General features: G+C 42.6%; 2 protein-coding genes across 4 annotated transcripts in view; both read left to right on the top strand.

The window, feature by feature from the left end:
• Positions 1–18,900, top strand: part of myh14 (myosin, heavy chain 14, non-muscle) — a 28,055-nt gene extending 9,155 nt beyond the window's left edge. The window contains exons 7-46 of one of the 3 annotated variants that reach the window (XM_072394110.1): positions 159–206; positions 519–530; positions 1,528–1,620; positions 1,737–1,800; positions 1,951–2,049; positions 2,138–2,281; positions 2,370–2,584; positions 2,673–2,825; positions 3,068–3,241; positions 3,391–3,564; positions 3,668–3,782; positions 4,102–4,170; positions 5,417–5,622; positions 5,706–5,827; positions 6,005–6,074; positions 6,166–6,326; positions 7,188–7,296; positions 7,511–7,642; positions 7,747–7,953; positions 8,068–8,205; positions 8,364–8,487; positions 8,773–8,944; positions 9,041–9,253; positions 9,369–9,513; positions 9,591–9,797; positions 9,980–10,084; positions 10,298–10,450; positions 10,668–10,916; positions 11,008–11,121; positions 11,204–11,302; positions 11,387–11,599; positions 11,696–11,857; positions 11,945–12,073; positions 12,196–12,284; positions 12,372–12,495; positions 12,582–12,790; positions 13,306–13,414; positions 13,884–14,056; positions 14,273–14,296; positions 15,238–18,900. In XM_072394110.1, the coding sequence (XP_072250211.1) occupies positions 159–206; positions 519–530; positions 1,528–1,620; positions 1,737–1,800; positions 1,951–2,049; positions 2,138–2,281; positions 2,370–2,584; positions 2,673–2,825; positions 3,068–3,241; positions 3,391–3,564; positions 3,668–3,782; positions 4,102–4,170; positions 5,417–5,622; positions 5,706–5,827; positions 6,005–6,074; positions 6,166–6,326; positions 7,188–7,296; positions 7,511–7,642; positions 7,747–7,953; positions 8,068–8,205; positions 8,364–8,487; positions 8,773–8,944; positions 9,041–9,253; positions 9,369–9,513; positions 9,591–9,797; positions 9,980–10,084; positions 10,298–10,450; positions 10,668–10,916; positions 11,008–11,121; positions 11,204–11,302; positions 11,387–11,599; positions 11,696–11,857; positions 11,945–12,073; positions 12,196–12,284; positions 12,372–12,495; positions 12,582–12,790; positions 13,306–13,414; positions 13,884–14,056; positions 14,273–14,296; positions 15,238–15,427 (5,508 nt within the window). In that variant the 3' untranslated portion in view covers positions 15,428–18,900. The remainder of the gene's footprint in view (positions 1–158; positions 207–518; positions 531–1,527; positions 1,621–1,736; positions 1,801–1,950; positions 2,050–2,137; positions 2,282–2,369; positions 2,585–2,672; positions 2,826–3,067; positions 3,242–3,390; positions 3,565–3,667; positions 3,783–4,101; positions 4,171–5,416; positions 5,623–5,705; positions 5,828–6,004; positions 6,075–6,165; positions 6,327–7,187; positions 7,297–7,510; positions 7,643–7,746; positions 7,954–8,067; positions 8,206–8,363; positions 8,488–8,772; positions 8,945–9,040; positions 9,254–9,368; positions 9,514–9,590; positions 9,798–9,979; positions 10,085–10,297; positions 10,451–10,667; positions 10,917–11,007; positions 11,122–11,203; positions 11,303–11,386; positions 11,600–11,695; positions 11,858–11,944; positions 12,074–12,195; positions 12,285–12,371; positions 12,496–12,581; positions 12,791–13,305; positions 13,415–13,883; positions 14,057–14,272; positions 14,297–15,237) is intronic. The other 2 variants (XM_072394112.1, XM_072394111.1) reach the window with 2 other exon arrangements.
• A 5,788-nt stretch (positions 18,901–24,688) lies between these two features.
• On the top strand, positions 24,689–26,346 carry LOC140316364 (mpv17-like protein). Its single transcript, XM_072394169.1, has 5 exons — positions 24,689–24,710; positions 24,927–25,270; positions 25,725–25,795; positions 26,046–26,075; positions 26,170–26,346. Exons 2-5 carry the CDS (start codon positions 24,937–24,939, stop codon positions 26,287–26,289), a joined length of 555 nt encoding a protein of 184 aa, XP_072250270.1. The 5' UTR covers positions 24,689–24,710; positions 24,927–24,936; the 3' UTR covers positions 26,290–26,346.
• Positions 26,347–26,967: the final 621 nt, after the last annotated feature.

Here is a 26,967-nt window from a genome sequence, read left to right as displayed (position 1 = left end):
TATCTAGTTTCCAGTTTAGTTCACAGTGCCTTATGATACACCCCCAGAGTGGGGTTTCTCTGCCACACACTCCTTTTCCACATTTCCTCTGCATTATTTCTTACCGTCCTTACTTCCTGCATTTGTTTCCTTTCATTCTCTTCTTTCCACATGCTCAGATGGATGGCTCTAGGTCCTTAACAAGAGGCAGCTCTCTGGCGAACAGGGTGAGTTACTTCTGTCCTGCTGCCCTGTCCTTCTCTTCTGCTTCCTGTAATATTTTCTGCTGTACGGACCCCGCAGTGATTCTGACTAACTCAGCAGAGTAACCCAAAACATTTTGACTGTTTCTACAGATGTTGTTCCTCGTTAATAGTCGCTCTGTATATTTGATTTTACATGTTTGTATTCTTTTTTTTGGCTGTTGTGATTTTTGTCTTATTTGTCCTCTTTTGTTTTTTCATTCCATCCATATGTTCACCCATCCAACCAAATATTCTCCTTCCCTAAAACTCCATTTTTTCCCCACAATTCGCCAGAGTATGCAATATGTGAGTATGAAAATATTTAGGAAACTTGGGGTTTGCTCATGGGGAATTAACACTTTTCCTCCTGTTGAATCTTTACCTGACACGATTCACTTTAAACACACTGAGAATCCTACCCTCTGTAAATATATCACAATCTTTCTGATTTCTATCTGAAAGCTTCTGGTTTTCTGGGTCTGTCTCCTTAGAGAGTTACAGATGTATGTTGAACTGGGAGGTTTTCTGCTGAGGAGGAGGTGGTTTTGATAAACTGTTAAATAAGTGCAGATTTGGGTGTGTGAGTGGGTGTGGATGAAATGCATACACCTCACTGTTTGGCTGTGTCAGTGTGGGCTATGTAGACGTTGTTTGCTCTGTGTTTTCTTGCTATGAAACTGCTGACATCTCGGCTTTGTGTATGTGTCCGTCTTCACTGGCCGGCATTTGCTCACAGTTTTCACAGTTTAAGCATCTCCTGTAGCGAGTTCCTGAGATGTCCATCACTGGCTGCCGCTGCTGCATCAACAGCTGCTGCACTGGCAATGCGACAACTGCAGTCATGCATTGCAGCTTGCTAGAATCAGCCAGTATGTAGCTTGTGTAGCCAAGCTGTAGCTTAACAGTGGTTCTCAACCAAGTCTTCAAAGCTGCCTTTAAATTTCACAGAAGAAGTCAAATTTAATAAAAGATACATGAAGTAAATGATGGAATATGGAACAATGATTTATGTAACAATATCTAGGACCTTATATTTGATTACAATGAGAGCTTTAAGGCTTATTTATGTTGAGAATCATTTGTTTCTCCCACTGAGAATGATGTGATTGCGGTGAGTGATAATTTGGGCCCGAAAATGCATCGGATTGTATCGGTGATGAGTCACACAATTCTCGTGTTTTATATAACCGATCAATATCTGTATCAGCGGTGCATTTTAGCTGATAAGGCCGACGATGGTTTCCTTGTAAACTTCATCTCTGTGGCGCTCTGATGCTGATCAGTCATTTCTTCTGCGTCTCAGGGCGAGCTGGAGAGACAGCTGCTGCAGGCCAACCCCATCCTGGAGGCCTTCGGCAACGCAAAGACAGTCAAGAACGACAACTCCTCTAGATTTGTATGAACTGTTATTGGACAAATGAATCGTGTTTATCTCCCGATGAGGCCTTCTGTCATGAGGTTACACTCTAAATGGCCTGAAATTTGAAGCTCTTCTCTTTTTTCTTCTGCCAGGGTAAATTCATCCGCATTAACTTTGATGTGGCGGGATACATTGTTGGTGCCAACATTGAGACCTGTATCCTTTTGTGTTCTGTATTCACCATTTACACACACTTCCACTCAAACATCTATGGTTGTTTGTTGACATATATAATAATATAATAGTCTCCTTCGCAAAAGGACTGTTATTATCAGCTGTTCTTGTCCATAATCGTAAAAAATCCAGACCTCCTTGAAAAGTCCCGGGCCACTCGTCAGGCCAAGGATGAAAGAACCTTTCATATCTTTTACCAGTTGTTATGTGGAGCTTCGGAGGAAACTCGAGGTGAGGAAATGATGCATTACTACAGAGCGTATGTGTAAATTAGATGAATGTTTTTCCTATTTAAATCTCCCCGTTTGATCTTGTGCAGCGGACTTGCTCCTTGGAAGTGCTGATGAGTATCGTTTCCTCAGCGGAGGCTCCATCCCTGTTCCCGGTCAGAGCGATTCAGAGAATTTCATCCAGACTATGGACTCCATGGTTATAATGGGCTTCACCCCCGAGGAGTCAGTGTGTAAGCGAGGATGAAAGAACAAAGGCAATTTGTGAGTTTGATTCTCGCTATGGATCACTTCTTCTCATGCTGTCTTACCTCTCCTCAGCCATGCTGAAGGTGATCTCCTCCGTGCTGCAGTTTGGAAACATATCCTTCATGAAGGAGAAGAACCACGACCAGGCCTCCATGCCCGATAACACAGCTGCTCAGAAAGTCTGCCATCTGCTGGGCATCAACGTGATGGAGTTCACCCGCGCCATCCTCACACCGAGGATCAAAGTGGGTCGAGAGTATGTCCAGAAGGCCCAGACAAAAGAACAAGTAAGATGTTTGTATTGCAAAAACGTTCGTGCCCATACAGATGAACGTTTTGCTGTGAAGCTCAGCGTGTTAATCTCTTTTCTAATAGGCTGACTTTGCCATCGAAGCCTTGGCGAAGTCAACGTATGAGCGCCTGTTCAGGTGGCTGGTCCACAGAATCAACAGAGCTCTTGACCGCAGACAGAGACAGGGAGCGTCCTTCATAGGCATCCTTGATATTGCTGGATTTGAGATTTTCCAGGTGAGTTGATGTGATGACGGTTTGTCTGTCAAAAGTCTCATAGGTGCTGGTGAAGGACTTTGGCTCAGCCCAGCGTTTTTCCTGTTTTTGCAGTTAATTTTGGCTTCAGAGAAGCATTATAGGCATGTGGTGGTGTGGACAGTAATCTATGCAAATACGAGAGCGTACACATTCTTCCAGAGATGACATCACATGAATTTGTGGTTGTTTTTTTTTTCCTAAATCCCACCCCCCCCCCGCAGTTAAACTCCTTTGAGCAGCTGTGCATCAACTACACCAACGAGAAGCTGCAGCAGCTCTTCAACCACACCATGTTCATCCTGGAGCAGGAGGAGTACCAGAGGGAGGGCATTGAGTGGAACTTCATTGACTTTGGCCTGGACCTGCAGCCCTGCATTGACCTCATCGAGAGACCAGTATATACTATAAGTTTAATAACATTCTCACCTGTCAGTTGTACTGTACTCATATTTAAGTGCACGTCGGGGGTGAAACGTTTCAATTCCTTGCCATTTTGACTGGTAAAATCCTTGTTTCACAGCCATTTCTTTGCTCTCCTTCTCAGGCTCATCCGCCCGGCGTCCTGGCCCTGCTGGATGAAGAGTGCTGGTTCCCTCGGGCTACAGACCGCTCGTTTGTGGAGAAGCTGTCTGCTGAGCAAGGCAGCCATCCAAAATTCTTCAAACCAAAGCAGCCACGCGGGGAAGCTGACTTCTCCATTATTCACTATGCTGGGAAGGTATCTTTGCCGTATTAAAAAAAGGAAAACACGCACACGTGAACATCTTCAGTAAAGTTGCAGCTCACTTTTTGTCTCCGCCATGCGACTTTCTCCCCCTCAGGTGGACTATAAGGCCTTTGATTGGTTAGTGAAGAACATGGATCCTCTGAACGACAATGTGGCGTCTCTTCTCCACCAGTCGTCTGATCATTTTGTGTCCGAGCTGTGGAAGGAGGGTGAGACTGATTCTCTCACACTTTCAATCACTGCTGTCTACGTGAGGCTTTTGAACTTGGGAAAAGCAGATTTTAAACTTGTAAAGAAAAAAAACTGTGGTGGAAATGTATTAACTTTGCTGCATTTTTCTCCCTTCTCCCTCTCTATTATGCTGTTCTCTTTAACTTTCTGCTGTCTATCACTGTCCTCTGTTCTTTCTCCTTCTTGTCTTCTACCTTCTCCCCTTTCCTCCTCTGCCCTTCTCTTCCTCCTGCACTGATTTGGTGCCCTCTTGGTCTCCTTCTTCCCCTCCCTGTGCTCTGCTGCCTTCTGCATCAGATATTCAAACTCTTCCTCGTGTTTACTTCTTTGACTCCTATGCCACCCTACAGACTAATGGCTCTGACAGTAGGTTTTTCACCTCATCTCACACGCATTCTTCATTCCTGCCTCGGCTTCCGTTTCTGTTTTGTTTTGTTTTCTGGCTTGTGATTGTGGTGTGCCTTTTTTGTCAGTTGTTCTCCAGTTTTAGTTGACATTTGTCTTGTAGTGACATCATTTTTGCACTATTCAGCTACTGTGTTGTTCTCTACTTGCTCTTTCACCATGATTTGCCTTTTAGTAACAGTGATGTGATTTGTGAGATGATGCTTCTTTCATTTGTGTAGAAGTTTAACTCGTCTTTCATTCTGTAGAAATAGGACACTGTCAAGGTAGCAGCATGCTCTCAGCCAGTCACAAAAGCCACATTCAGGATCACATATGCTTTGCATGCAGCTGTGCCACATATTACCACAACTGGAGGCTTTATTAAAGCTAATTTAACAACTGGCTTGCAGGCACATTTCAGCGAATATAGCATTATCTCTGGGGGGGGGGGTAAAGCCAACAAAACAAACCAAGCAGCCAGAAATGTGATCCTGAATCAGCTCTAGAGACATATCGTGTTGTGTTATGGTGCTTGAATAACCACCTTAGCTTCGGTCTGATAGCTTAATTATAGATATTGTGAAAATTGCAGTCATTTTAAACAGTAAGTGAAAGTAAAAAGGAACTTTCTGAAGCAATTATTTTTCTGAAAGTGCATCTGATGTTGCAGGGCGTGACACCACTTAAAACCAAGAAAAGAATTGTGATATTTAGCTCTTGGTTTTTCAGTCCCGCTCCCTTGTATTACTGAATAATGTTTAAGTAATGGCCACAATAAACAAATCATTTAGAGTTATTATTACATGCTTTTATATCCTGGCATGTAGTGCACTCGACGCAGCCAGATGAGGAACAAAATAAATCACTGTGGCTTTTTCAGGAAAAGGTGTTGTCATGCCTGCCTGAGCACGTCCAAAGCAAACAGGTTAAGCTTGAAAGGCTTTACTAACAATGAAGCCTATGTGTGTCTTTTACTGGCTGCGCAAATATATGCTATTAGTAACAGCTTTTAAATGGTTTGAGTTACAAAATCCATCGGCTGCCACTCTTTGTTGATGCTGTCACATCTGCTATCAAGGCTGATGTGACAGCCAGTGTGAAGTCATTATGTCATGACAGTCACTCAGGCATTAAATGTCCCATCATGCCTGGCAAACATGTTTGTCAGCCCCAACTTATTGATAATTGCTGATGAAACTGAGACCAGGTTTCTGCTCTCATCCAGTGGACAGGATCGTGGGCCTGGACCAGGTGTCGTCAGGAGAAAACAGCGGACCGGTCACTTTTGGAGCCGCAGGACTGAAGACAAAGAAGGGAATGTTTCGGACGGTCGGTCAGCTCTACAAAGAGTCTCTCACAAAGCTGATGGCCACACTGAGGAACACCAACCCCAACTTCCTGCGCTGCATTATCCCCAACCATGAAAAGAGGGTGAGTTAAGGTGAACCCAGAAGAAACATTAAGGAAAGCTGACAAAATATCTGACTTAAAATATTTCTGGTTTTTTTTACCAGGCTGGTAAGCTTGCACCTCACCTGGTTCTGGACCAGCTAAGGTGTAATGGTGTTTTGGAGGGGATTCGCATCTGCAGACAAGGCTTCCCTAACCGCATCCCGTTCCAGGAGTTCAGACAGAGGTGTGTGTTTGTGATTCTGTCTTTCTCTGCTTCTCCTCACACACCTCATGCACCCTTAGAAACATTCTGTAGCACCATTTAAAGCCTCTTTTCACACATCCTCAGCTTCTTATCTCTCACTCGCATTAGTCTGTATTCTACTTTTGTCTATACTATATTCTCACATTTGTCTTTCAGATATGAGATTCTCACTCCTAATGCTATTCCTCGCACCTTCATGGATGGCAAACAGGCCTCAGAGCTCATGGTAAGTGACATTTTAGGAGCTATACACTCGCAGCATGATGAAGGCATGCAGATGTTGGATTGACCGGCTCATATTAACACTCCCTGATCAGATCAGTGCTCTGGAGCTGGATCACAACCTGTTCAGGGTGGGTCAGAGTAAAGTCTTCTTCAGAGCTGGAGTCCTGGCTCACCTGGAGGAGGAGAGAGACCTGAAGATCACAGATACCATCATACGCTTCCAGAGCGCCGCCAGAGGCTTTCTCGCACGCAGGTAAGACTTAGCAGACAGTTATAGTTACAAGAACAGATAGAATGATCAGAAGCAATGCAAACATGATGATGATAAATTAGTGTTCAGTAATTATATGTCTCAGTTGTCATTAAACTGTTGTATGTCATTTAAAACCCTAACAACATGATATCGTCACTGTATTTCAGCCATCCTCTGATAACACAGTGCTATTATTCGTATGTTGTGACACATTGTTGCTTTTCATGGTCTGTTTTATTTAGAGTACATTTTACTTGTACATTTAAATGAACTGGACCTAACTGGAGTCACCAGCCGGTAAACTGCCACCTTTTTTTCGAACTTTGGTGCAGGAGCAGCAGAGAGCAAACCCGCAGCACATGTAGGAAGCACTCTGAGAAGCGCTGGCTCACTGCTGCATAAGTGGGAGTTTTGTATTTCACTCTTCAAGGAGCATTAATATTTCATCTTTTGTCAGCTCCTATTAGAATTGCAGACTCACTGAAAGGTATTTGGCAAGGCTTATGGAAACCACTGAATCACAATCAATTTAAAGAGGTTATTGCAAATAAAATGAGTCAGGCAAAGCAAGTTCATTTGTATAGCTCATTTAATACACAGACATTTGACATATTCCATTAGAAACATCAAGAGGTACATTTTCATTAGAAGAAAGTGTCCATAAGTCCCAAAATAAGAGACCCTAATAGCGCTTTGGACAAGTAAAGGCGCAGTTTCCTGTGCTTTTCTTGCCTGATAATAACAAATCTTTGCGGTACCTGGTGACAGCAAAGTAAATATTTTCAGGAAGTTGTGGTGGAGCACAGGTCAAATATTAATTTAGCGAGTTGTTTGATGATTGATTGTTTTATTTTGTCTTAGAGCCTTTTTGAAGAAGCAGCAGCAGCTGAGTGCTCTGAGGGTGATGCAGAGGAACTGTGCTGCTTACCTCAAACTCAGGAACTGGCAGTGGTGGCGACTGTTTACTAAGGTGCTCACAGCTACATCAAAACACTGACACGACGCATGTATTGCAGGCATGAAAGTATAACCTTTTTAAACGGAATTAATTCTACTTGCAAGTAAAAAAGAAATAAGAAATTTGTGCTGCGATCAGACAGTAAAAATATTGACAGAATGTAAGTAGAAGGAGGCCTAGTTAAAAACTATGACTTAAGATATGGCATTTGTTGTGTGCTATCCAGGTGAAGCCCTTGCTGCAGGTGACCCGGCAGGATGAGGAGATCCAGGCCAGGGAATCCGAACTCCAGAAGGCCAAGGACAACCTGACCCGAGCCGAGCAGGACTACACCGAGCTGGACAAGAAGCACGCCCAGGTAAACAAACCTCGTCCTCGTTTTGTTGCCTGTTCGCCCCTGTTGCTGTGAATCAACGCCTCGCTCATCGCTCCTCTTCTCTGACTCCCTCTGTCACATTCTAGCTGATGGAGGAAAAAGCAGTGCTGGCTGACCAGCTGCAGGCGGAGGCAGAGCTGTTTGCGGAGGCGGAGGAGATGAGGGCCAGGTTGGCCAGTCGGAAGCAGGAGCTGGAGGAAGTTCTGGGTGAGCTGGAGAGTCGACTGGAGGAGGAGGAGGAGAGGGGTGTGCAGCTAACCAATGAGAAGAAGAAAATGCAGCAGAACATACAGGTTAGAAGGAGGAATTCACCCTTTTATGGTTTGTAACGCTAAGTTTGAACTGGGCCTCCATGTATATTTTACTGCCTGTAATGTGGCTTATCTTGTCTCCTGTGTTTTTGTCAGGACCTGGAGGAGCAGCTAGAGGAGGAGGAAACTGCCAGACAGCGCCTCCTGCTGGAGAAGGTTACCTTGGAAACCAAAGTGAAGAGCCTTGAAACCGACCTGCTGACTGCAGTGGAGCAGAGAGACAGACTCAGCAAGGTGGACATCACATTCAAACTTTGACATTGTTTAAGTGTGTGTCTGTGTTTTCTGTCCCATCAAACAGCTTCAAATAAAACACCCTTTCAGTACTGCCTACACATTTCTAGGCAGTCATGGTTTTGTGTTCTACTATATATGTTTTTACGTTTGAGCAGGAGAAGAAACTCCTGGAGGAGCATCTGAGTGAGGTGACTGACCAACTTACCGAGGAGGAGGAGAAGACAAAAAGCCTCAACAAACTCAAGAACAAACAGGAGGCTGTCATTGCTGACCTAGAGGGTAAGTCTTCTTCAGATTAGACTTTTAATTACTTTTAATGTACATACATGCATCACTATGAAGTCACTGCAGAAATACTTTTAAACCTTTGTATCCTATGAGCATATAATTCAAATTTAGTGCGCCAGTAAACATTTTCCTGAATGACTTTATGGTCTTAGACACTAGTTTCAAGTCTATAAAACACAACATTAATCTTTTTTGGTAAATTACAGTCCCATTTAGAGAAAAGAATATACAGATATGGCTACCTTGTGATTGACATGTGGATATCACCGTTTGCAGAGCGTCTAAAACGTGAGGAGCAGGGTCGCTTAGAACAGGAGAAGTGGAAGAGGAGGATGGAGAATGAGTCGCTGGAGGCCCAGGAGCAGCTCTCAGACCTGGGCATGCTGTCTGCTGAGCTGAGGGGCACTCTGGCTCAAAAGGAGAAGGAAATCACCACCCTGCAGGGCCGGTGAGACTCATCAGAAAGTATAAAACAAACAAGAGACTGTGATGGATTGTTGCTAGTTCAGTTTGTCATTTATCTGTTTGTTTTTCCCTCTGTCAGGTTGGAGGAAGAAGGTGTACGTCGTGCTGAAGCTCAGAGGGCTCTGAGGGAGGCCTTGTCCCAAGTCTCCGAGCTGAAGGAGGAAGTGGAAAATGAACGAGGGATGAGGGAAAGAGCAGAGAAACAGAGACGAGATCTGGGGGAGGAGTTGGAAGCTCTGAGAACTGAGCTGGAGGACACTCTGGACAGCACAGCTGCACAACAGGAGCTAAGGTAAACATGCTTAGAAATTCAGCATTTGAAATGGAAATGTTAATTATTGAATGTTTGGTCAGATCAGGACTGAAAAATACCACTGACTGTCTTCACCCCTCGTACATCTCCACAGGTCTCGTCGTGAGGCAGAGTTGAGTGATCTCCAGAGATGTGTTGAAGAGGAGACTCGCCGCCACGAGGTCCAGCTATCAGAGCTCAGAGTCAAACACAGCGCTGCCATAGACAGCCTCCAGGAGCAGCTGGACAACAGCAAGAGGGTAAGAGAGACATGCACACACATTCAAACACACAAGCGGATGTGAACATGCAGCATCACTCGCTGTCTCTCTTTCAGGCACGTCAGTCCCTTGAGAAGGCCAAAGTTGTGCTGGAAGAGGAGAGGCAGAATTTGACGTCCGAGCTTAAGAGCCTCCAAACGAGCCGCACAGAGACAGAAAGAGGTCGTAAGAGGGCAGAGAGTCAGCTGCAGGAGCTCAGCGCCCGCCTGGCTCAGGCCGACAGAGAGAGGGAGGACAGAGAGGAGCGACTGCAGAAGCTGCAGGTGCACACGGACACAAGTTTGCTGCTATTAAACCTTCAAGCTCTGCTTCCTGTCTGTTTAATTAGGGGTTGCTTTGTATGTTTTGAAATATACAAACGCAGACTCTGATGCAGCAGTAAAGATAGTCTTTGGTCCTTTTCTGGAGATGAATCAACTCAAATAACCAACTCTGTTTCTTTCAGTCTGAGATCGAGTCTCTCTCCAGCAATTTGTCCACCTCTGACCACAAATCTCTTCGACTCACTAAAGAAGTCAGCAGCCTGGAGAGTCAGCTGCATGATGCAAAGGTAACAAACACACAGACGCTAGTATTGATTTAAATAGAACATTCAGCTTTTGTTGTTGGACTTCAGGCACTTTAAGCAACTTCTGAAGCCGTGACAGTAACAAGCTTTTATAATTCTCGAGAAAAACTGAAAGTGTCTCTTCCTGTCCTGCTCAAAAAAACACCCACACGTGAACTGTCTGTCACCAGGCCTTTGTCCTCTCTTCTGTTTTAGGAACTGCTGCAGGATGAAACTCGTCAGAAGGTGGCTTTAGCCTCAAGGGCGCGAGGTCTCGAGGATGAGAAGAACGGACTGATGGAAAGACTCGAGGAGGAGGAGGAACGAGCCAAAGAGCTGACCCGGCAGATCCAAACACACACTCAGCAGGTAAATCTGTTTAAGTGCTGCATTTTAGCTGCTCATTCGTTTTAATCCAAACAAATCACAAAAAAAATATTGACAGGGGGTTCATACATAAATTTGCATAGATCCTTATCTAACAGACTAAAGTCTGAAGATGCAGGTTTGATGGTTGTTGCCTTGTGAAGGTTCAACACATTTAATGGTGACGTTTGTGAATTCCACATCTGCTCGACTTCCGCAGCTTGCAGAGCTTCGGAAGCAGTCCGAGGAGGTGAGCACAGCGGTGGAAGCTGGAGAGGAGACGCGCAGGAAGCTCCAGAGAGAGCTGGACGGCGCCTTGCAAAGAGAGCGACAGAGGGAGGAGGAGAAGGAAAGAGTGGAGAGGCAGAGGGAGCGACTGAGGGAGGAAATAGAGGACATGACAATTGCCCTGCAGAGAGAGAGGCAAAACTGCACGGCCCTGGAAAAGCGGCAGAAGAAATTTGACCAGGTGTGACACCGTAGTTTGATCTTTGCAAACACAGCTAATATTCCTGAAACATCTTCCCATGTCGATAACTTTGTCTCCGTCACCCTTTCAGTGTCTGGCAGAGGAGAAGGCTGTGAGCGCTCGCCTGGCAGAGGAGAGAGACAGAGCAGAAGCAGACAACAGGGAGAAGGAAACAAGATATCTGGCGCTGTCCCGATCCCTCCAGGTAACTTTTTTGAATGTGGATTCTTATATGTTGTTCATGTATCTGGGATTTTGTTGGCTAACCTCTGTGATGCTGTTCGTAGGAAGTTCAAGACCAAAGAGATGAGCTAGAGCGGGCCAACAAGCAGCTCCGGCTGGAAATGGAGCAGCTTGTAAACCAGAAGGATGATGTCGGCAAAAATGTATGCATTTGCCTCTTGTAGTTTTTGTTATTTTTCAGTGTCCGTCCTCTGTGAGTCATGGCTTTGTGTCTTCCTCTGCATTAGGTCCATGAGCTGGAGCGGACCCGGAGGAACTTGGACACAGAAGTTCAGAACTTGCGAGTTCAGACGCAGGAGCTGGAGGAGGAGCTGACGGAGGCGGAGAACTCAAGGCTGAGGCTGGAGGTCAACCTGCAGGCACTCAAGGCTCAGTTTGAGAGGGAAATCAGCACCAGCGAGGAGAAGGGAGAGGAGAAGAGGAGGGCCCTCAGCAAGCAGGTGGAGAGGATAAAGACCGAGGAGAGCACTGGCATGGCTTTTACTCTCTGTCCAAGACACTCATATGTTTAATTTATGTTCCCGTGTCTATTCCAGGTGAAGGAGTTGGAAATCCATTTGGAGGAGGAGAGAACTCAGAGATCTCAGGCTGTACTGGCTAAGAAGCAGCTGGAGGCAGAGCTGCAAGAATCCGAAGCCCAAGTGGAGACAGCCACCCGTGGCAAAGAGGAGGCTGTGAAGCAGCTACGGAGGCTGCAGGTGAAACGGGAATCCACCTCCACAAACATCAGTTTTCTGTACACATCAACATACTCAAGTTTGAAATGTATTTTTAATTTGTCACAGGGTCAAATGAAGGAAGTTCTGCGTGAGCTAGATGAGACCAAACTATCTCGAGAGGAGGTGATCGCACAGTCTAAAGACAGCGAGAAGAAAATACAAACACTGGAAGCAGAGGTTCTGCACCTCACTGAAGTAAGTGGCTTTACATTTGTTCTTAAAACATTCCTCTATGAATATTAAGATACTGTGCCTGCCCTTTTTATGCTCGTAGGTGTTTATGTGACCTCAATGTCTGCATCTGTTTCTCTGTTCAGGAGATGGCTGTATCAGAGAGGCAGAGGAGACAGGCTCAGCAGCAGAGGGATGAGTTGGAAGATGAGATGGTCAACAGCAGCTCTGGAAAGTTTGTACTTTTTGTATATAACATTGATTAGAGCTTTGTCGCTGGTGCAGTCGTGTTGGTACTACTAAGATGAATGTGTTTGTCCAGGAACGCGCTGTTTGAAGAGAAGAGGAGGCTGGAAGCACGAGTGGGTCAGCTGGAGGAGGAGCTGGAAGAAGAGCAGAGTAACGCCGAACTGCTGGCAGAGAGACAAAGGAAGACAGTTCTGCAGGTGCGATAGATGCAAAAACACATGCATAAGTTTCACACAACTTCATGTATGCACCCAGCCTCACCGCTGCTCTGCATGTGCTGCAGGTGGAGACTCTGACTGTGCAGCTGCAGGGAGAGAAGACTCTGGCCCAGAAGGCGGAGCTGGCTCGAGAGCAACTTGAAAAGCAGAACAAGGATCTGAAGGCTCGGCTTGGGGAGCTGGAGGGAGCAGTGAGGGGCAAACACAGGCAGAGTGTCGCCACCCTGGAGACTAAGATTGATTCGATGGAGGAGCAGCTGGAACAGGAGAGACAGTGAGTGAAACACACAGCTATTTGTTCAAATGTTCCCCATCTTTTTAGATCTAGAATTGTTTCAATAGAAACTGGATGTAAAGTTATTCTAACAGATTTAATCATTCTTTATGAGAATTTGAGTTACTTTTCCAGTTGTCAAAGTAGATTTCATTGTTTCATCTCATACTGGATCATCTCTTAATCATCTGAAATGTCAGGATACACCTTATCGGGGTCCCAGTGGGGATCATTTTAATCACTAAATCTTCACAAAAATCACCACTTTAAGGTTAACGACTGACGATTTTAAATCGTTTTTCAAATTGAGAAGTTAACCCAAGCTGTCCTCAGTATTCCTATCTGACATTTTTAATCAATAAATCTGCCCCTCCCCTCCCCTCCCCTCCCAGAAAAGAAATGACAGAAGGTCAAAATAAACCTGAATAGCATGTTAGGTTTTTGCGTTGGTAGGTACAGATAATCTTACATCGCTTGGTGTGACGGGTAACGTAACAACCTGTGCTGTCCCACAGAGAACGAGCCATGGCCAGCAAACTGGTGCGGAAGACAGAGAAGAAACTGAAGGAGGTGATGATTCAGGCCGAGGACGAGAGGAGACATGCAGACCAGTACAGAGAGCAGGTAAGAAACTCAACGTCACCAGCCAGGTCAGCCACATTTTCCCGTGAGGAGTCGGACAATAAATGGAGCATTAAATGATTATTTAATGGGGATTGGGTCAGCTAAGCTTGCTGCTCTAGTTGTGCAGACAGCACAAAGAGAGTGTTGGCAAATCATCCTAAAATGAAGGAATTATCCGGCTCAGTCCATACTAATCCTAATCCTGTCCTGGCATCTGTGTGTTTAAGGGGAAGTTAGATCAACTCCCCCGCCCCAAAAAAAAAGTAAACCCCTCAGCCACAGCGGAGACACTGACTCTCCTCCCAAAACATCATCCATCAGCAATAATCTGCCAGGTTTAATCTGACTCCTGATCCTTATCAGTCCTCCCGTTCCCAGACTAATCTCCCTTTTTAAATATCTGTCCCCTCTCTATCGTCTTCTTCCCCCGTGTCTCCCCTCATCCTCCTTTTCCTCCTCTCTGCTGCAGCTGGATAAATCGATGGTCCGACTGAGGCAGCTGAAGAAGCAGCTGGAGGAGGTAGAGGAGGAGAACTCTCGCTCCAACGCTCAGAAGAGGAAGCTGCAGAGAGAGTTGGAGGAGCTCACCGACAGCAGTCAGAGCATGATGCGAGAGATCGCCTCCCTCCGCAGTCAGCTCAGGTAAGCAGCAGTGTGACTGTTGATGTGCTCCTGCGTGTATTTTCTGTGGCTTGTATTATCATCATTTCTTGTTGATTTGTTTGTTTTTAACATCCCACTAACTTGACATGATTTGTTTTTCTTTGCTCCTTTTTTTTTTTTTTTTTTTGTTGTACCCATTTCCGTCCATCTAACACTGACACATTACACCTCTGTCTCCATCAAACCAACACTCAGCATCCCAGACTGGAGACCAGAGAAGTAGGTTGCTGTGTGTGAGATTCATTGTCATTTTGTTTATCATGTTACTGTTTCTGTGTATGAAAGGCTGGAGGCTATAAAGCTGCAGTGTGTAGGATTTAGGCAGCTCTGCTGTCAGAAATGAGAGTAGTTCTGCATAACTTCCATCTGGGTTTTTAAAAGTGAGACTCATGTGAAAATAAGAATCATTGTGATCCCTTTGGCGTAGAGGAACTCCTGTAAATCTAAAGATGCTGCTGGTTCCTCTGTCTCAGCCATGTTTCTACAGTAGTCCAGAATGAACCAATGAACCGCTGGCATCGGCATCATTTCTCGACATTCTTGGGAAAAGAGGGAGAAATGGGGCACATTCAGCTGGCTGCAATTTAAAACTTCAGCACCAGATGTCACTAAATCCTACACACTGCTCCTTTAAGCTAATTTTTTACACATATTCAATGTGTATAGATATATATTGGATATTTCGCAGACATTTTTACCACCATAATAATACGTTTTTTGTGGGGTAAAGTCTCTTTGGAGCCACATCCACCAGCTACTTAGTTTAGCTTAGCGTACAGATTGGAATAGAGGTGGAAACCTACAGCCTATTATCATTCTGATAATCTGAACATATCGAACTAAAAACAAAGAAAAGCACTCAGTACTTGATTTTTGGGAGCCTAGACCTTTTTTTTTCATCTTTTGGATAGAAGCTATCTGTTTTCAAGCAGAAAAAACTTTTTTTAAGCCATTTTGAGCTTTTTTTCCCCACTATATTCCATCATTTTAGAGCAACTATTTAAGTAATTAAAGAATATGAAGGAAACGATAATTAGTGAATTATTAGTAACAACCTTTTGTGACGTAATGATATAGTAGTGTTGTTGAAATCACTGCCACTCAGTTTAGCCGGTAGTACACATCAGAACGTGCTGTAACTCTTCCCCCATCTTGTCCAGGCGCGCTCCGTTGCCCCTAGCGATGCGTGGACGCAGGCCATTGGTTGATGACCTCTCGCTGGAGAACTCTGACTCAGAGGAGCCCCCCGGCTCCCCCACCCCCTCCTCTGGACTCCCAGGGACCCCGACTCCTTCCTCAGAACAAAATCTGGACCCTCCGCAGCCCTACAGCGTCAACAACACCGAGTGACGCACTCGCTGGCTCTGTCACGCACACGCAGCCTCGACCACTCAGGGGTGAAGGAGTGACATTCACGTAACAACACTAGTTTTAAATTAAACAAAGTCATATAGGCGCTATAACTACGAAGCAGCTTCATGATGTGTTGAAGATTTTTGCCTCATTTTTCTCAACAAGTCCAGAAAACATCTGAAAACTGATTTTACAAAGACACCTGAATTGATTTTTATTTTGTAATATAACAACAAAGACTGGAAATTTCTACATTACACCTCTCTAATGCAGTCTGAGACTCTAAACTACGGTTTAAAAAGAATTCTTATTAGTCGATTTCATGATGCTGTACAGAACACAGAGAGCAGGACAAAAATTAAGGCGGTCGTGTCTTTTACATTAGGAGGTATTTCCAAATTAAGCCATGTTTAACCCTTTGGTGTTGATTGAATATATGAGACTGATTTCACAAAGGGCTGCTGGGTGGTATGAAAATACCTCTGGAAGGTGTTATGACAATCTGATAAATATTCATGACACGTGAATTAGCCAGCAAGAGTGGACAAATAACGTTGTGTGTCAATTAACTTTTGTAATCGCACAAGAATCTGGGAAAGAATAAGAAAACTGTAAAGAGATTATACACACAGTGCTGCACATTTTCTAAGTTAGCATTACATAAATAGCAGTTAGTGACCAATATTCAGTCGAGCCCGTGATGAAGTTATTCAAAAGGAACTGGGATGCGTTGCAATTCTAATTTTCATATCATCGATCACAGCTGAGAAAGCAGCCAACCTGCAGAACCTCTCAGCGTTAAGGCTGCATTAACCGATAAACCCTTTTATAGATTAGAAACAGTATGTTGGTAGACAACGCAGCAGCTAGTCTTAGATAGATAGTTTCTTCAACTTAAGTCTTAACACACTGCTTCAAAAATTTGTATAATTTATATGGAATATGATCTTAAGTTATTGATCACTGCTTGTTTTTTGTGTGTGACTCAGTCTTGTGGGGGAAGCATGCGAGTCAGGTGATTTCTGCTGATCTGCTGGGTTGCTTTCACGAACAGCTCAGACTGGTTTCTGTCGAAGCATCAGGCCCTTCAGGGGGATTTTGCATGGAAGCTTTCTTGGGTTAAACATCATTGCTGGTGTAAAGGAAAAAAAGAAAAAAAGATGATGATTAAAGAAGTGAACATTTATGGAAACTCTGTGGGAGCAACACAACAAGAAACTACCCACAGAGAACCGGACTGATTTATCTTTTTATCCAAAGCAAAACAACAAACTCGTCACATTTGACTCTGACGAACATCTGGAACACTGTACTTTTGATTTCACTGGTTATCCGTGTAAATTACTGCTCAATCAAAGCTTTTGTGTTTAACCAAATGGTGGGCGTATGGATGAGAAAAGGGACTTGAATTTGTAGTAAACGTAGAGTAGCTGTAGAACAAAGGTAGATGACGCGAGTAGAGGCTGGTTGGGTTTTTCTGTTCTCATCCAGAGAATCTACTGGATGACCCGAGTAGAATAAACGTAGCCTCTGCTCACAGCTTTGTAGAAAACTGTAGAATAACCGAACAAAGCATTTTCATATTCTAGTAGCGTTCGGTAAAAGAATGAGAATGACGGCACTGACGAAAGAATTTTTATGATGCTAACGACAAGTAGAACAAACATTTTTTTTTTTTTTTATCTTCTCTATGAGCTCACGATGACATTATCTGTGTGGCATCAACCAAACACAGGCACTTTGATGACCCTGCTGTGAAACCTGGTTTTAAAGATGTTTTTCTCTTGTTTTTTTTTTTATGATGAATGTCTTTTTTTGTTTGTTTGTGACCTTCTACTACATTTGTATGCCTGTGAAAACGTTTAGTCTGTCCAGGAGACTCCAAATGAGTTGTCTTAACAAAGTGGCAGATACCACTTTTTGGGATAATTTAATCTTATTGAAAATATGCTCACTGGCTGTTTTGCTAAGAGTTAGACGTGAAGGTGGATACCAGTCTATTGTCACTACTCTGATTATAAGCAGCTAGTTAGATTAGCTTTCCATGGACGAATGGAAAAGGGTAAACAGCTGGCGGGGCTCTTTAAAATTTGGCATTTATATTTTACATTTATATCTATCTGTAATATACCCAAAAACTAAACCATAAAAGTAAAAAGTGAAAGTTTAAAAGGCAGGTTATGTGCCAAACTAGTTCTTGGTTTGGCACATTTGGCAGAGACTCTGAGAAGTTGTTGCCTACAGCTAAGAAAGAAGCTTGGACATAACTTATCTTAACTCATTATTTGTTTCTCTTACGCTTAGATTTTTTTGTACATATCAAACAAACAGAACTCATTAATTTGTAAACTATAGCGGTGGGGTTGAGGTTTTTGTTTTTTGAACATTTATCTGAATGAAAGAGTAGTTGTTTCCTGTCTTCTTGCTAAGCTAAGCTAATGTGCTGCTTGCCGTAGTTTAGAATCAAACTCAAAGACTTGAGTGGCACCTATCCTCCCATCCAACTCTTAGCAAGTAGCTGATTTCCCAGTTACAAAGAATGTCACTGACACTTTAGCTTTCAATTGGAAAATGACTAAAACACTAAAGATTGTGTTGCTGAAATCACAAAAGTTGTTACGAATGTTTGTTTTTTACTCTGGATACATATCTGTTACTTATGGAGAAGGATTTATGTTGTCATTCATAACACACATGACCACGGCAGTAGTTTTTACGGTAATCAGGGTTTTCATCTCTGCTCTCCCCTCTGACGTTGGTTTAAGGTAACAGGTGAATGTTGTACTGACGAAACATGCCTGTTACTCGACAGTCATCCCATTTCCATCCATATCTGTGCCAGGCCAGGTTCGCCATGATGTACAGCGACGGGTGAAGAAAGACTACTGACGACATATATTTACACCCTGAAGGGTTTTGATTTTATTTACTCTATGTGTAAGTCTTTATTTTAGCAATATGCAAAGTCTGTTTTTAATTGTGTAAACGCTGCACTTTACACACTACCAACTGAGATAAAGAAACAGCCGGGCATTGTCAGCACGTGGCATCTGCTCTGTCAGGTCGTTATCTCGAAAAAGGCCGAAAAAGCATTAAGCCAAATGAGCTCGCCTGTAATCCTGAAACAGTTAGTTTCTTTAAAATATTCCCTCCCATGTTATAATCTGAAAATGTCACATCGGCGTCTGAAATGTGACGACTTTGTTGGAGCCGACAGGAGGAACGAAGCGCTGAAACGAAGACAGATGAGTTTCTGTTAACCTGTAGCAAAGAAACGAGGCCGGTGCTTCTCTGAGGTGTTCTCTTTCTCTGTGTTTGTTCATGGCTTCTGTGGAACTTGAAACATTTTGGAAATGTGTTTTATTGCTTAAGCCTTTTTCTTTTCTTTTCTTTTCTTCCATTTTGTTAATGATGCTGTAATTATAAAACATCTGACTGGGGTTAACTTTAATATATGTCGTTGGTTTTGATCTTTGTGTTTGTGTGTTTTATTATACAAGTCTGGTGTCCACACACACACACACACACACACACACACACAAGCTGCATTAAAAGCCCACACAGACCTCAAGAAATGCAGAAACCTCACAGATAACAGGAATTATTTTCACCGTCACACAGGGTTTACATTGTTCTTCAGTTTCCCACTGCATGAAAACACGGACACACACCCTCATGTAGTCTAACACATAGTGGCAATTTTGTTCAAATGTTGTTTTTTTCTCTCCAAATCATCAGTAGTTTTACAGAATTCACCCTGCATAAATCAACCACTTGCTTTGTCCAAAAAGATATTTACATCATTTTCATATTACAGATGTTTTTTGTAGCAATATGGGTTTGATTTATTCATTTTTTTTATGGAAGTTTACATTAAAGAAGACCTTGAAGGGGAAAAAAGTGAAATCTTAGATGAAATCAATTAAAATAATAAGAAGATATAGTATAAGCAGTTTATGAGTCTTAAATCTGTGTACCTTTAACTCATTCTGACGTACACATGATCCAGGGCCTGAAACATTACAGCAGAGCCACATCATACTGCTGAGTTAGACCCAGCTGGCTGTGCACATCAACATAATCGATTTGTGGTGTCGTGTGATCCGTCAGCCACCTTCACTTTGTTGTCAAATAGAGCAAAAAAGGAAAGACCTGATCATGATAATGAGATGCTTTTTTCTTGAAACGTCAGCTAATTCTTGGCTCAATGGCCCGTTGAGTATTTAGTACAACAAGTAGAAAACTTTAATATAAACACAACACTTATTTTCCTAATAATCAGGTGACTTTCTGTCCTTCAGGATATCAGTGAAGAGCCAGTCATCCTCATTAGGTGGTGTTGGTATGGGACGGTAGACGGGATCATGATGAGGAGCGAAGAATGACTGAGCAACTCCTTCAAATGGTGTGAAATTCAGGTGATTTGCACTGTTTATCAGCATACATGGGCTCCCTTCCTGAGGACGCTGCTGTGTCTGAAGCTGCGTGACATTGTAGTTGTAGCTGATGGAGGTGGGGAGCTGGTTCTGGGCTATGTTTGCACATTGAGATGGTTTTAAAAGGTTGAATTGCTTCTCTGCTGTGTAGTCACTTAGTCTTAGTGTCTGTGAGCTCCTCTGGTTACTCTGTACGTAATCTGTGGTCAGTATCTGATCCCCATGACAACCGTATCCATATCCACCCCTGTACTCATCTCCCTTAAAGTGCAGATCGTCCACGCCAGTGAAGTTATGTGACAGGTCTGCAAATGTATCATCAGCAGCACTGACCTCAAGCCCAGCTTCACCTTGGCATGCGCAAATATTTTCAAAGTAGCCCTCTATGTCTTTTTCAACATCCACGCAGCCATCTGAGTCCTTATTGGCAGCAGTGAAGAGGTCCATTATGTCAGTCAGCTGACCCTCAGCGTTGCCCTTCTGAGCCTGTGCACAGGCTGAGAAGTCTGTGAACATCTGAACGGAGAAATCACATGAGTCAAGAGACAAGGGAGAGAGCTCCGGGGAGAAGGAAGGAGAGATGTCCTCATTCTGTGGAAAATCAACGAGACTGAAGTCATTTAGAGGTGTTTGAATGTCTTCTGAGGGATTGTTGAATGGCTTAAGTTGACTTTCATGGTGGTAATGAAGGAGCTCTGCCTCGTGATAGAAGTCTTTATTCTTTGGGGAGCTCATAAATGAGAGTTCAGACAGTTTGTGACTTCTCTTTTTCTGCCTTCTTTTGATGTGGTTGTTGGCATTGCAGTTGGAGGACTGTGACTTTGGGTGGCCTTTCTGAAGATGTCCTGAATCTGGCTGCTTCTTTTCAGTGTCCTCAACTTCATATAGGTCAGTAGAGGTGCTGCTTCTCGACTTTGAGGTGCCATCTGTGTCTGTTTGAACCCTGCATTCATCAGGATGCTGTAGAGAGTCACTCTGGGATGGGTCAGGTCTCTCTGGCAGGTGTGACAAAAGAGACGATGTGTTTTTTTCCCCCTCCTTGATATAAAGAGCAGATGCTAGTCGGTGGTTTGCAGCTTCAATGTCTGCAAATTTTCTGTTGATAGAAACAGATTAAAGAAAAGATGAGGAAAAATGCTTTATGACAGAGACTTCCAAACTTTTTCACTTGACTATTATCTAATGAATACTTTATCTAATGAACTTCTTTTGTGAAAAATGCTCTATTCGCTTATCCTCCATCATGTGTGTGGCAAGCTCTGTCTGAACTAAGTGTAAAAACAATATACACATACACACTTTGAATAAATTATATGTGAAACTAAAGTTTCAAATGTAAGACTTAAGCAACTTCATAGCACTACGATCTTTAGGCTAAGCTAACTGAATGCTAGCCTGAAACTTCTCAAAAGAAAGCTAGATTGCACATTTTTAAAATAAACCAGCTGAAGCGTTCACCAAAGCCCTTTTAATTTCAATTCCTCGTCCTCATATTGTTTGTTTTGTATGATTTTAGAGGCCTAAAAAGTTATCAGTCTTATACACGTAAAAACAAAACCTGAAATTTCAATTACATAGGCTCATGTCATAGTTTTGTATTATCTTTTTTTTTCTTTTTATCCATCTTATTACTTAGAACTTCTTCGATTTTCCTTGGCATTAGACAACAGTTTGGGAGAGTTTGACAGTTTGGGAACCACTGCCAGAAATCAACCATTTCGTATTTTCTTGTGTTGCATTTTGCTGATGGCCCAACACACCTCTGGATCATGTTGTGCAGGAAGCGACGGTGGTTGACCTGCCGTTTGGACGGGCGGTTCTTTCGAGGTTTCTGCAGGGTCCTCATCATGTGACCTGCTGCCGAAGTCACAAAGGTGTAGAGGTCACGACCCCATGGCACGCCTCGCTCCAGCCCAGGCTCAAGACTCACAGAAATGGATGGTCGCATGACTGTGAAATGGAAGAAGACATGTTCTGAGAAATGTGGCAGGGTGCTAATTTAAAGCAAATTTCCCAGTGTTTCTTAACAAACTTCACCAGTAAAGCTCATTCAGAAACTATCTGAGCTAAATATAGATGAAAATAGATGTGAAAAAGTAGGATTCCCTTCCCATGTCTCACAGCCAGCTCTGTTGGAGTGTGTCTCTGAAAATCTGGCAGCGGACAAGATTAAGGGAAACCAAATAATGTTTCTAAAAGTTTCCTCTACATCATATGATATGTTGTTCATTTAAACAAAGCCCATTTTGCGTTCTTCAGTATCTTCTAGTTTCTACAAAGCAGCCAAGACTCTAACACATGAGTGTCTGTGGAGGAAGGAGGTCTGTTAGGAACCCTAACACATAACTGAATTTGCAACTCATTTTCAAGCAGTTTGGTTCAATTTCAAGTTTGTTTCAAGTGTATTTATGATATGGGATACTGTACAAGTCAGGTTTGCCAATTTTTGTCCTTTAGTGGAGCAACTTGAAATGTTTTTCCAAAACATTTTGTTTGTGAGATGAAACGTAGAAATTTCCTGCTGTTAAAACAATTGATTTCAACAATATTGAGAACAAAGAATTCATGCTCATGCTGTAAGTACAAGTTTTACAGCTTTTTGCAATCTCCTTATCACAATTAAAAACTTATTTCCAAAATACTGATAACATTTACTAATATTTCTTTTGTACTTTTGAGATGAAATGTTTGTATTTTAAAATCTTGTGTAGAATATACGGAAAACGTAAGACAGGAATTCTAAAATACCTCTAAATTGTACTTAGAAACAGTGCTCAAGATCATTGGTCATATGAAATGAAAATGTGGGAGATGAAAAATCAGGTTAAAGAAAACAGAATAGAAATAGGAATATGAATGGACATTGACATTAAAAATTCGATGTGTATCAATTACCTAGTGGGATCTGTTTCAAAGTATTTTGCCGTGTTCATCAATAAACCTCTTTATAATGGTTCAAACTCATAAAGGTATTAATGAAAAGTTTGTATTAGATGCGAGCTTACTGCCAGAGGAGCAACATATGAAATACTGTGAACTACTTATTATTACTGTTACATCTAATGACCGTTAACTACACAGATTTTATTCTTTAATATATAAAAATGATTATAAAAAAACGTCTTACCTTTTTGCCTTCAGGCTGCTCTTAGTTATCTCTCCACAAGCTCCACCGTAGACTGAGGATGCGTGCAACTTCACCGAGAGGTGTGGAAAGTAAACTGTTGATGTGTGCGCGCACTTATTGTGGTCCTGCGCGCTCACATTGAGTGAAGAGACACCAGCGCTCATTGCTAATGCATGAAGTCTCTTGCTTTTTTTCTCCAGTAGTATGAATGGAATCCGGATCGACAAATTGACGGAGGAAGTGAGACACGATGAGAGGCAATGAAAAGAAAGCAGCAATTATCTGAGGAGTCAACCGCTTGTGGAAGTGTGGGCACACGTCTCCATTGTGTGGCACGCTAAAAGCAGCTTGTTAAATATTGGGAGACACAAACGCACCAGTTGAGGCAGCTAACGAGCCCCTAATTGGTCAGCTTAAACCGTGGCCCCAATTATCACATTCTCAGAGGGAAGAGTTAAGATGGTTGCTAGTGCCTTTAATTGACCTTTTCATTTCAATAGCAGACCTTCCGAGTGCTGAATTTTACATATCTATGGCAGCAGCTGGGTGAATTGGCTGTCTTTTTTTTACACAGATAAGAAAACACTGAAAAACTAAATACATGTTTTGTTTTTTTAATTTTCCTTCCACTTTTTAGATTTGGCAACTCTTTGGATAAAATTTTCAGATCAGGTTAATTATTTTTTGGGCGTTGTGGTGGTTAGCACCGTCACCTCACAGCAAGAGGGTTCCAGGTTCAATTCCCAGCTGGGGCCTTTCTGTGTGGCATTTGCATGTTCTCTCTCTGTGTGTGCGTGGGTTCTCTCCAGGTACTCTGGCTTTCTCCCACCATCTAAAAACATGCATGTCAGGCTAATTGTCGCTCTAAATTGTCCCTAGGAGTGAGTGTGAGCATACATGGTTGTTTGTCTCTATGTAGCCCTGTGATGGACCAGTGACCTGCCCAGGGTGGACCCTGCCTCTTGCCCAGTGGATTAATCGGGTGTAGAAAATGGATAGTTGGATGAATTATTTTCCTCATCACTGTGTGTTATTAATATTTCTGTATTACATCAAGTGCCTTCTTCAGCAGCATATTGCTCCGGGGTAATCATCAGAGCAACCGCTCAGTCACTGTCTCAGTTCAACGACTTAACTTGTCTCTTTTCTTTACTCTAATAAACTGAAGATTTTGTCAGTCTTATGACACTTTGCTCCGAAGAACAAACCACTGCTGCAGGAGTGACGTCTATTTATAGTGACACCACATGTGCTCCTGACCAGAGGGCTGCACAGCTAGCTGGTGTGGTCTCAAACCTCAGCACTTCACCGAATGGTGAGTTTGTCCGCAGTTTGCCACAGGCATTTAAGAAAATAATAAGACGTTTCAACAATGTGTGTAATCAGATCAGTCTGCTTATACATAAATTAATTTTAAAGGCTTTTCGATCAGTTTGTCACGGCCTCTCTTGTGTGCTGCAGATTATTGCTCAGTCAGTCACTTCTAAATCCTTCTTCACAGGTGGTGCTCTCCCAGATTCCTCTCAGAGGGCTGATAAAGGGTTTTTATCACGCATTCCCTGCAACACCAGCAGAACTTTGACCCATGTGAAGACCTCTGTCACTTGTAGATTTGCCCCCGCCCCTCCTCCGTGTTCAGCAGAACCAATCAGAAAAAAGAGTGTTGTCCTTTAGTTTTAAAAATCGAAGAAAAGGGTGAGAAGAGACACACTGAGAGGTAGGTTTGATCGTTATTTGGATAAATTACATAACTTAGAGTAGCCTAAGACAAAGCAGTTCATATTTACAGTATTTCAATTGAAATTCCATAAGTCACTGGTTTATGTTGTCATTTATAACACTTTTTTTTAAACTGAGTTTCTTTGGCATCATTGTATTTTCAACATCTAATCAAAAAGCTCCCCTCACAGCAACATTTCCCTTCTCTGATCAGATTTAACACCATGAACCGGGCTTGGGCTGCGTTCAAGGCACACCCGTACATCGGCAACGTCCTCGGATACACCACCCTGTTTGCCTCAGCTGACCTCATCCAGCAGAACGTGCTGGGTGGGAAAGGTGCAGCGGGGTCTGCATCAGAGGCGCCAGCCGGCATCGACTGGCGTCAGACGGCTCGGGTGGCCACCGTCGGTTTCTGTTTCCATGCCAACTTTAACTATCACTGGCTCAGAGGGCTGGAGAGGATGCTGCCAGGAGGTGGAGTGAGGGCGGTAACAGGGAAAGTTGTGGTTGATCAGCTGATTGCGGCTCCTCTCACTATCAGTGCTTTTTATATTGGTAAGTGTGTCCCAAAGAGTGATTAACCCATTTGTTTAATTTCACTCTCGAAACTCCAAAAATAAGAAAATGCTTCAACAACAACTTTAAACAAAAGGATCATACTTGTACTTGTAATGTCTAATTCTCCTTTATGTCATTACCCTTAATAGCATAAAGAGGAGTCCTAAATTGTATTTAAAACGCTAATAACTTAAAAGAGGAGTATTATGTCTGTCTCTTTTATTCACTGAACGTTTGACAGTAGGTTTCTTAATCCCATCAGAGCAATGAACAGTGATCAATGGACATTTGCAGACAAGTAAAGTGAAGCTTTGCCACATTTTTACTCTGTTGATACTCTGAACATACCACAAGCTCTGGGATCTAGGTTAAGATTTGGAGGGTTTGATGTAGGTTGAAATGACCAGCCTTAAAATCAGCAAACAATTTGATAACCTTCTTTGTCCTTTAGGTTTAAGTTTACTAGAAAACAAAGATGACCCACTTGAAGACTGGCGACAAAAATTCTGGACATCTTACAAGGTACGTATACAGTTGATGTTTGTCTTTACTACATGATAACCCTTATTTATATCTATTGATTTCTTTCTTTCTTTCTATCTATCTATCTATCTATCTATCTATCTATCTATCTATCTATCTATCTATCTATCTATCTATCTATCTATCTATCTATCTATCTATCTATCTATCTATCTATCTATCTATCTATCTATCTATCTATCTATCTATCTATCTATCCATCCATCCATCCATCCATCCATCCATCCAGACTGGGGTGGTGTACTGGTCAACAATGCAGGTGAGATACTGTTTTTTTCTGCTGCACACACAAATTAAGAGAGTTGCAATAATTCACGTTCATCGTGCCGTTTTCTTCTCTTGCTCCATCTCAGGCTGTGAACTTTGCATTTGTTCCCCCCGTGGCACGGACGGTGTTCCTGGGAGGAATCGCACTGACTTTCACTGTCTTCCTGTGTCACCTCAGACAACAGCGCGACCTCAAGCCTCAATGAGCCCGAGACCTTCATGTTTCGATTTCTTGTAAAATAATGACACGGGGCTGAAGTTCATTTAAACACATTCATCAAATACATCAGTGAACTCACATCATGGTGCTCAACTTCGTCTTTTTTTACAGACGTGAACTAAAATGATGAAACAGAGTCTGACTTTAATTACAATGCCGCTCATGTTGTTCTTTTTAATTGCATTTTTTGTGGGAGTATTTGTCTGCCTGCACCACGAAATTACATTAAGTCAATGTCATCTACCTTTTTTCTACCGTTTTCTTTTCTGAATAAAATCAAACCTTATTTTATCACAATTATCCTGAGAGAAAAAATCTGTACATACTACTGACTGAACACACTGTTAATAGCTCGTGCTTTAAAGTAGTACTATGAAATAAATCTTTATATGGTAGGTAATATTAATCACTTTCTCACAGATTTGTGCACAGTGATGAATACAAATTATGTGCCTAACAGATTTTTTTTTCTACCTATAGGATAATAATGTGTCTTATATTTTTTACTGCCGGATTTCACCTGCCAAAATCCAAAATAAATCCAAAAAATACGTGTGAAAATATATAGATGGTGCAACTGCTAAAAGGGAAACACAGTAAAATGCTACAAAAATATGGAAATATAAATTTAGGCAACGAATAATTCATAAAATGTGACAATAGA

Source organism: Leuresthes tenuis, unplaced genomic scaffold (genome assembly GCF_036924035.1).
Source record: "Leuresthes tenuis unplaced genomic scaffold, fLeuTen1.0.hap1 SCAF_10, whole genome shotgun sequence".
In the NCBI taxonomy this organism is placed as follows: domain Eukaryota; kingdom Metazoa; phylum Chordata; class Actinopteri; order Atheriniformes; family Atherinopsidae; genus Leuresthes; species Leuresthes tenuis.
The sequence above is the reverse complement of the archived record's forward strand: the minus strand, read 5'-3'. Positions and strand labels throughout refer to the sequence as shown.

What these genes read in the sequence shown, in the direction of transcription:
- LOC140316364 (XM_072394169.1), top strand. Translation starts at nt 24,937, where the DNA reads ATGAACCGGGCTTGGGCTGCGTTCAAGGCACACCCGTACATCGGCAAC. An exon ending in TATCAGTGCTTTTTATATTG is followed by an intron (nt 25,271 to 25,724) that starts GTAAGTGTGTCC and finishes TTTGTCCTTTAG; the next exon opens with GTTTAAGTTTACTAGAAAAC. An exon ending in TGTACTGGTCAACAATGCAG is followed by an intron (nt 26,076 to 26,169) that starts GTGAGATACTGT and finishes GCTCCATCTCAG; the next exon opens with GCTGTGAACTTTGCATTTGT.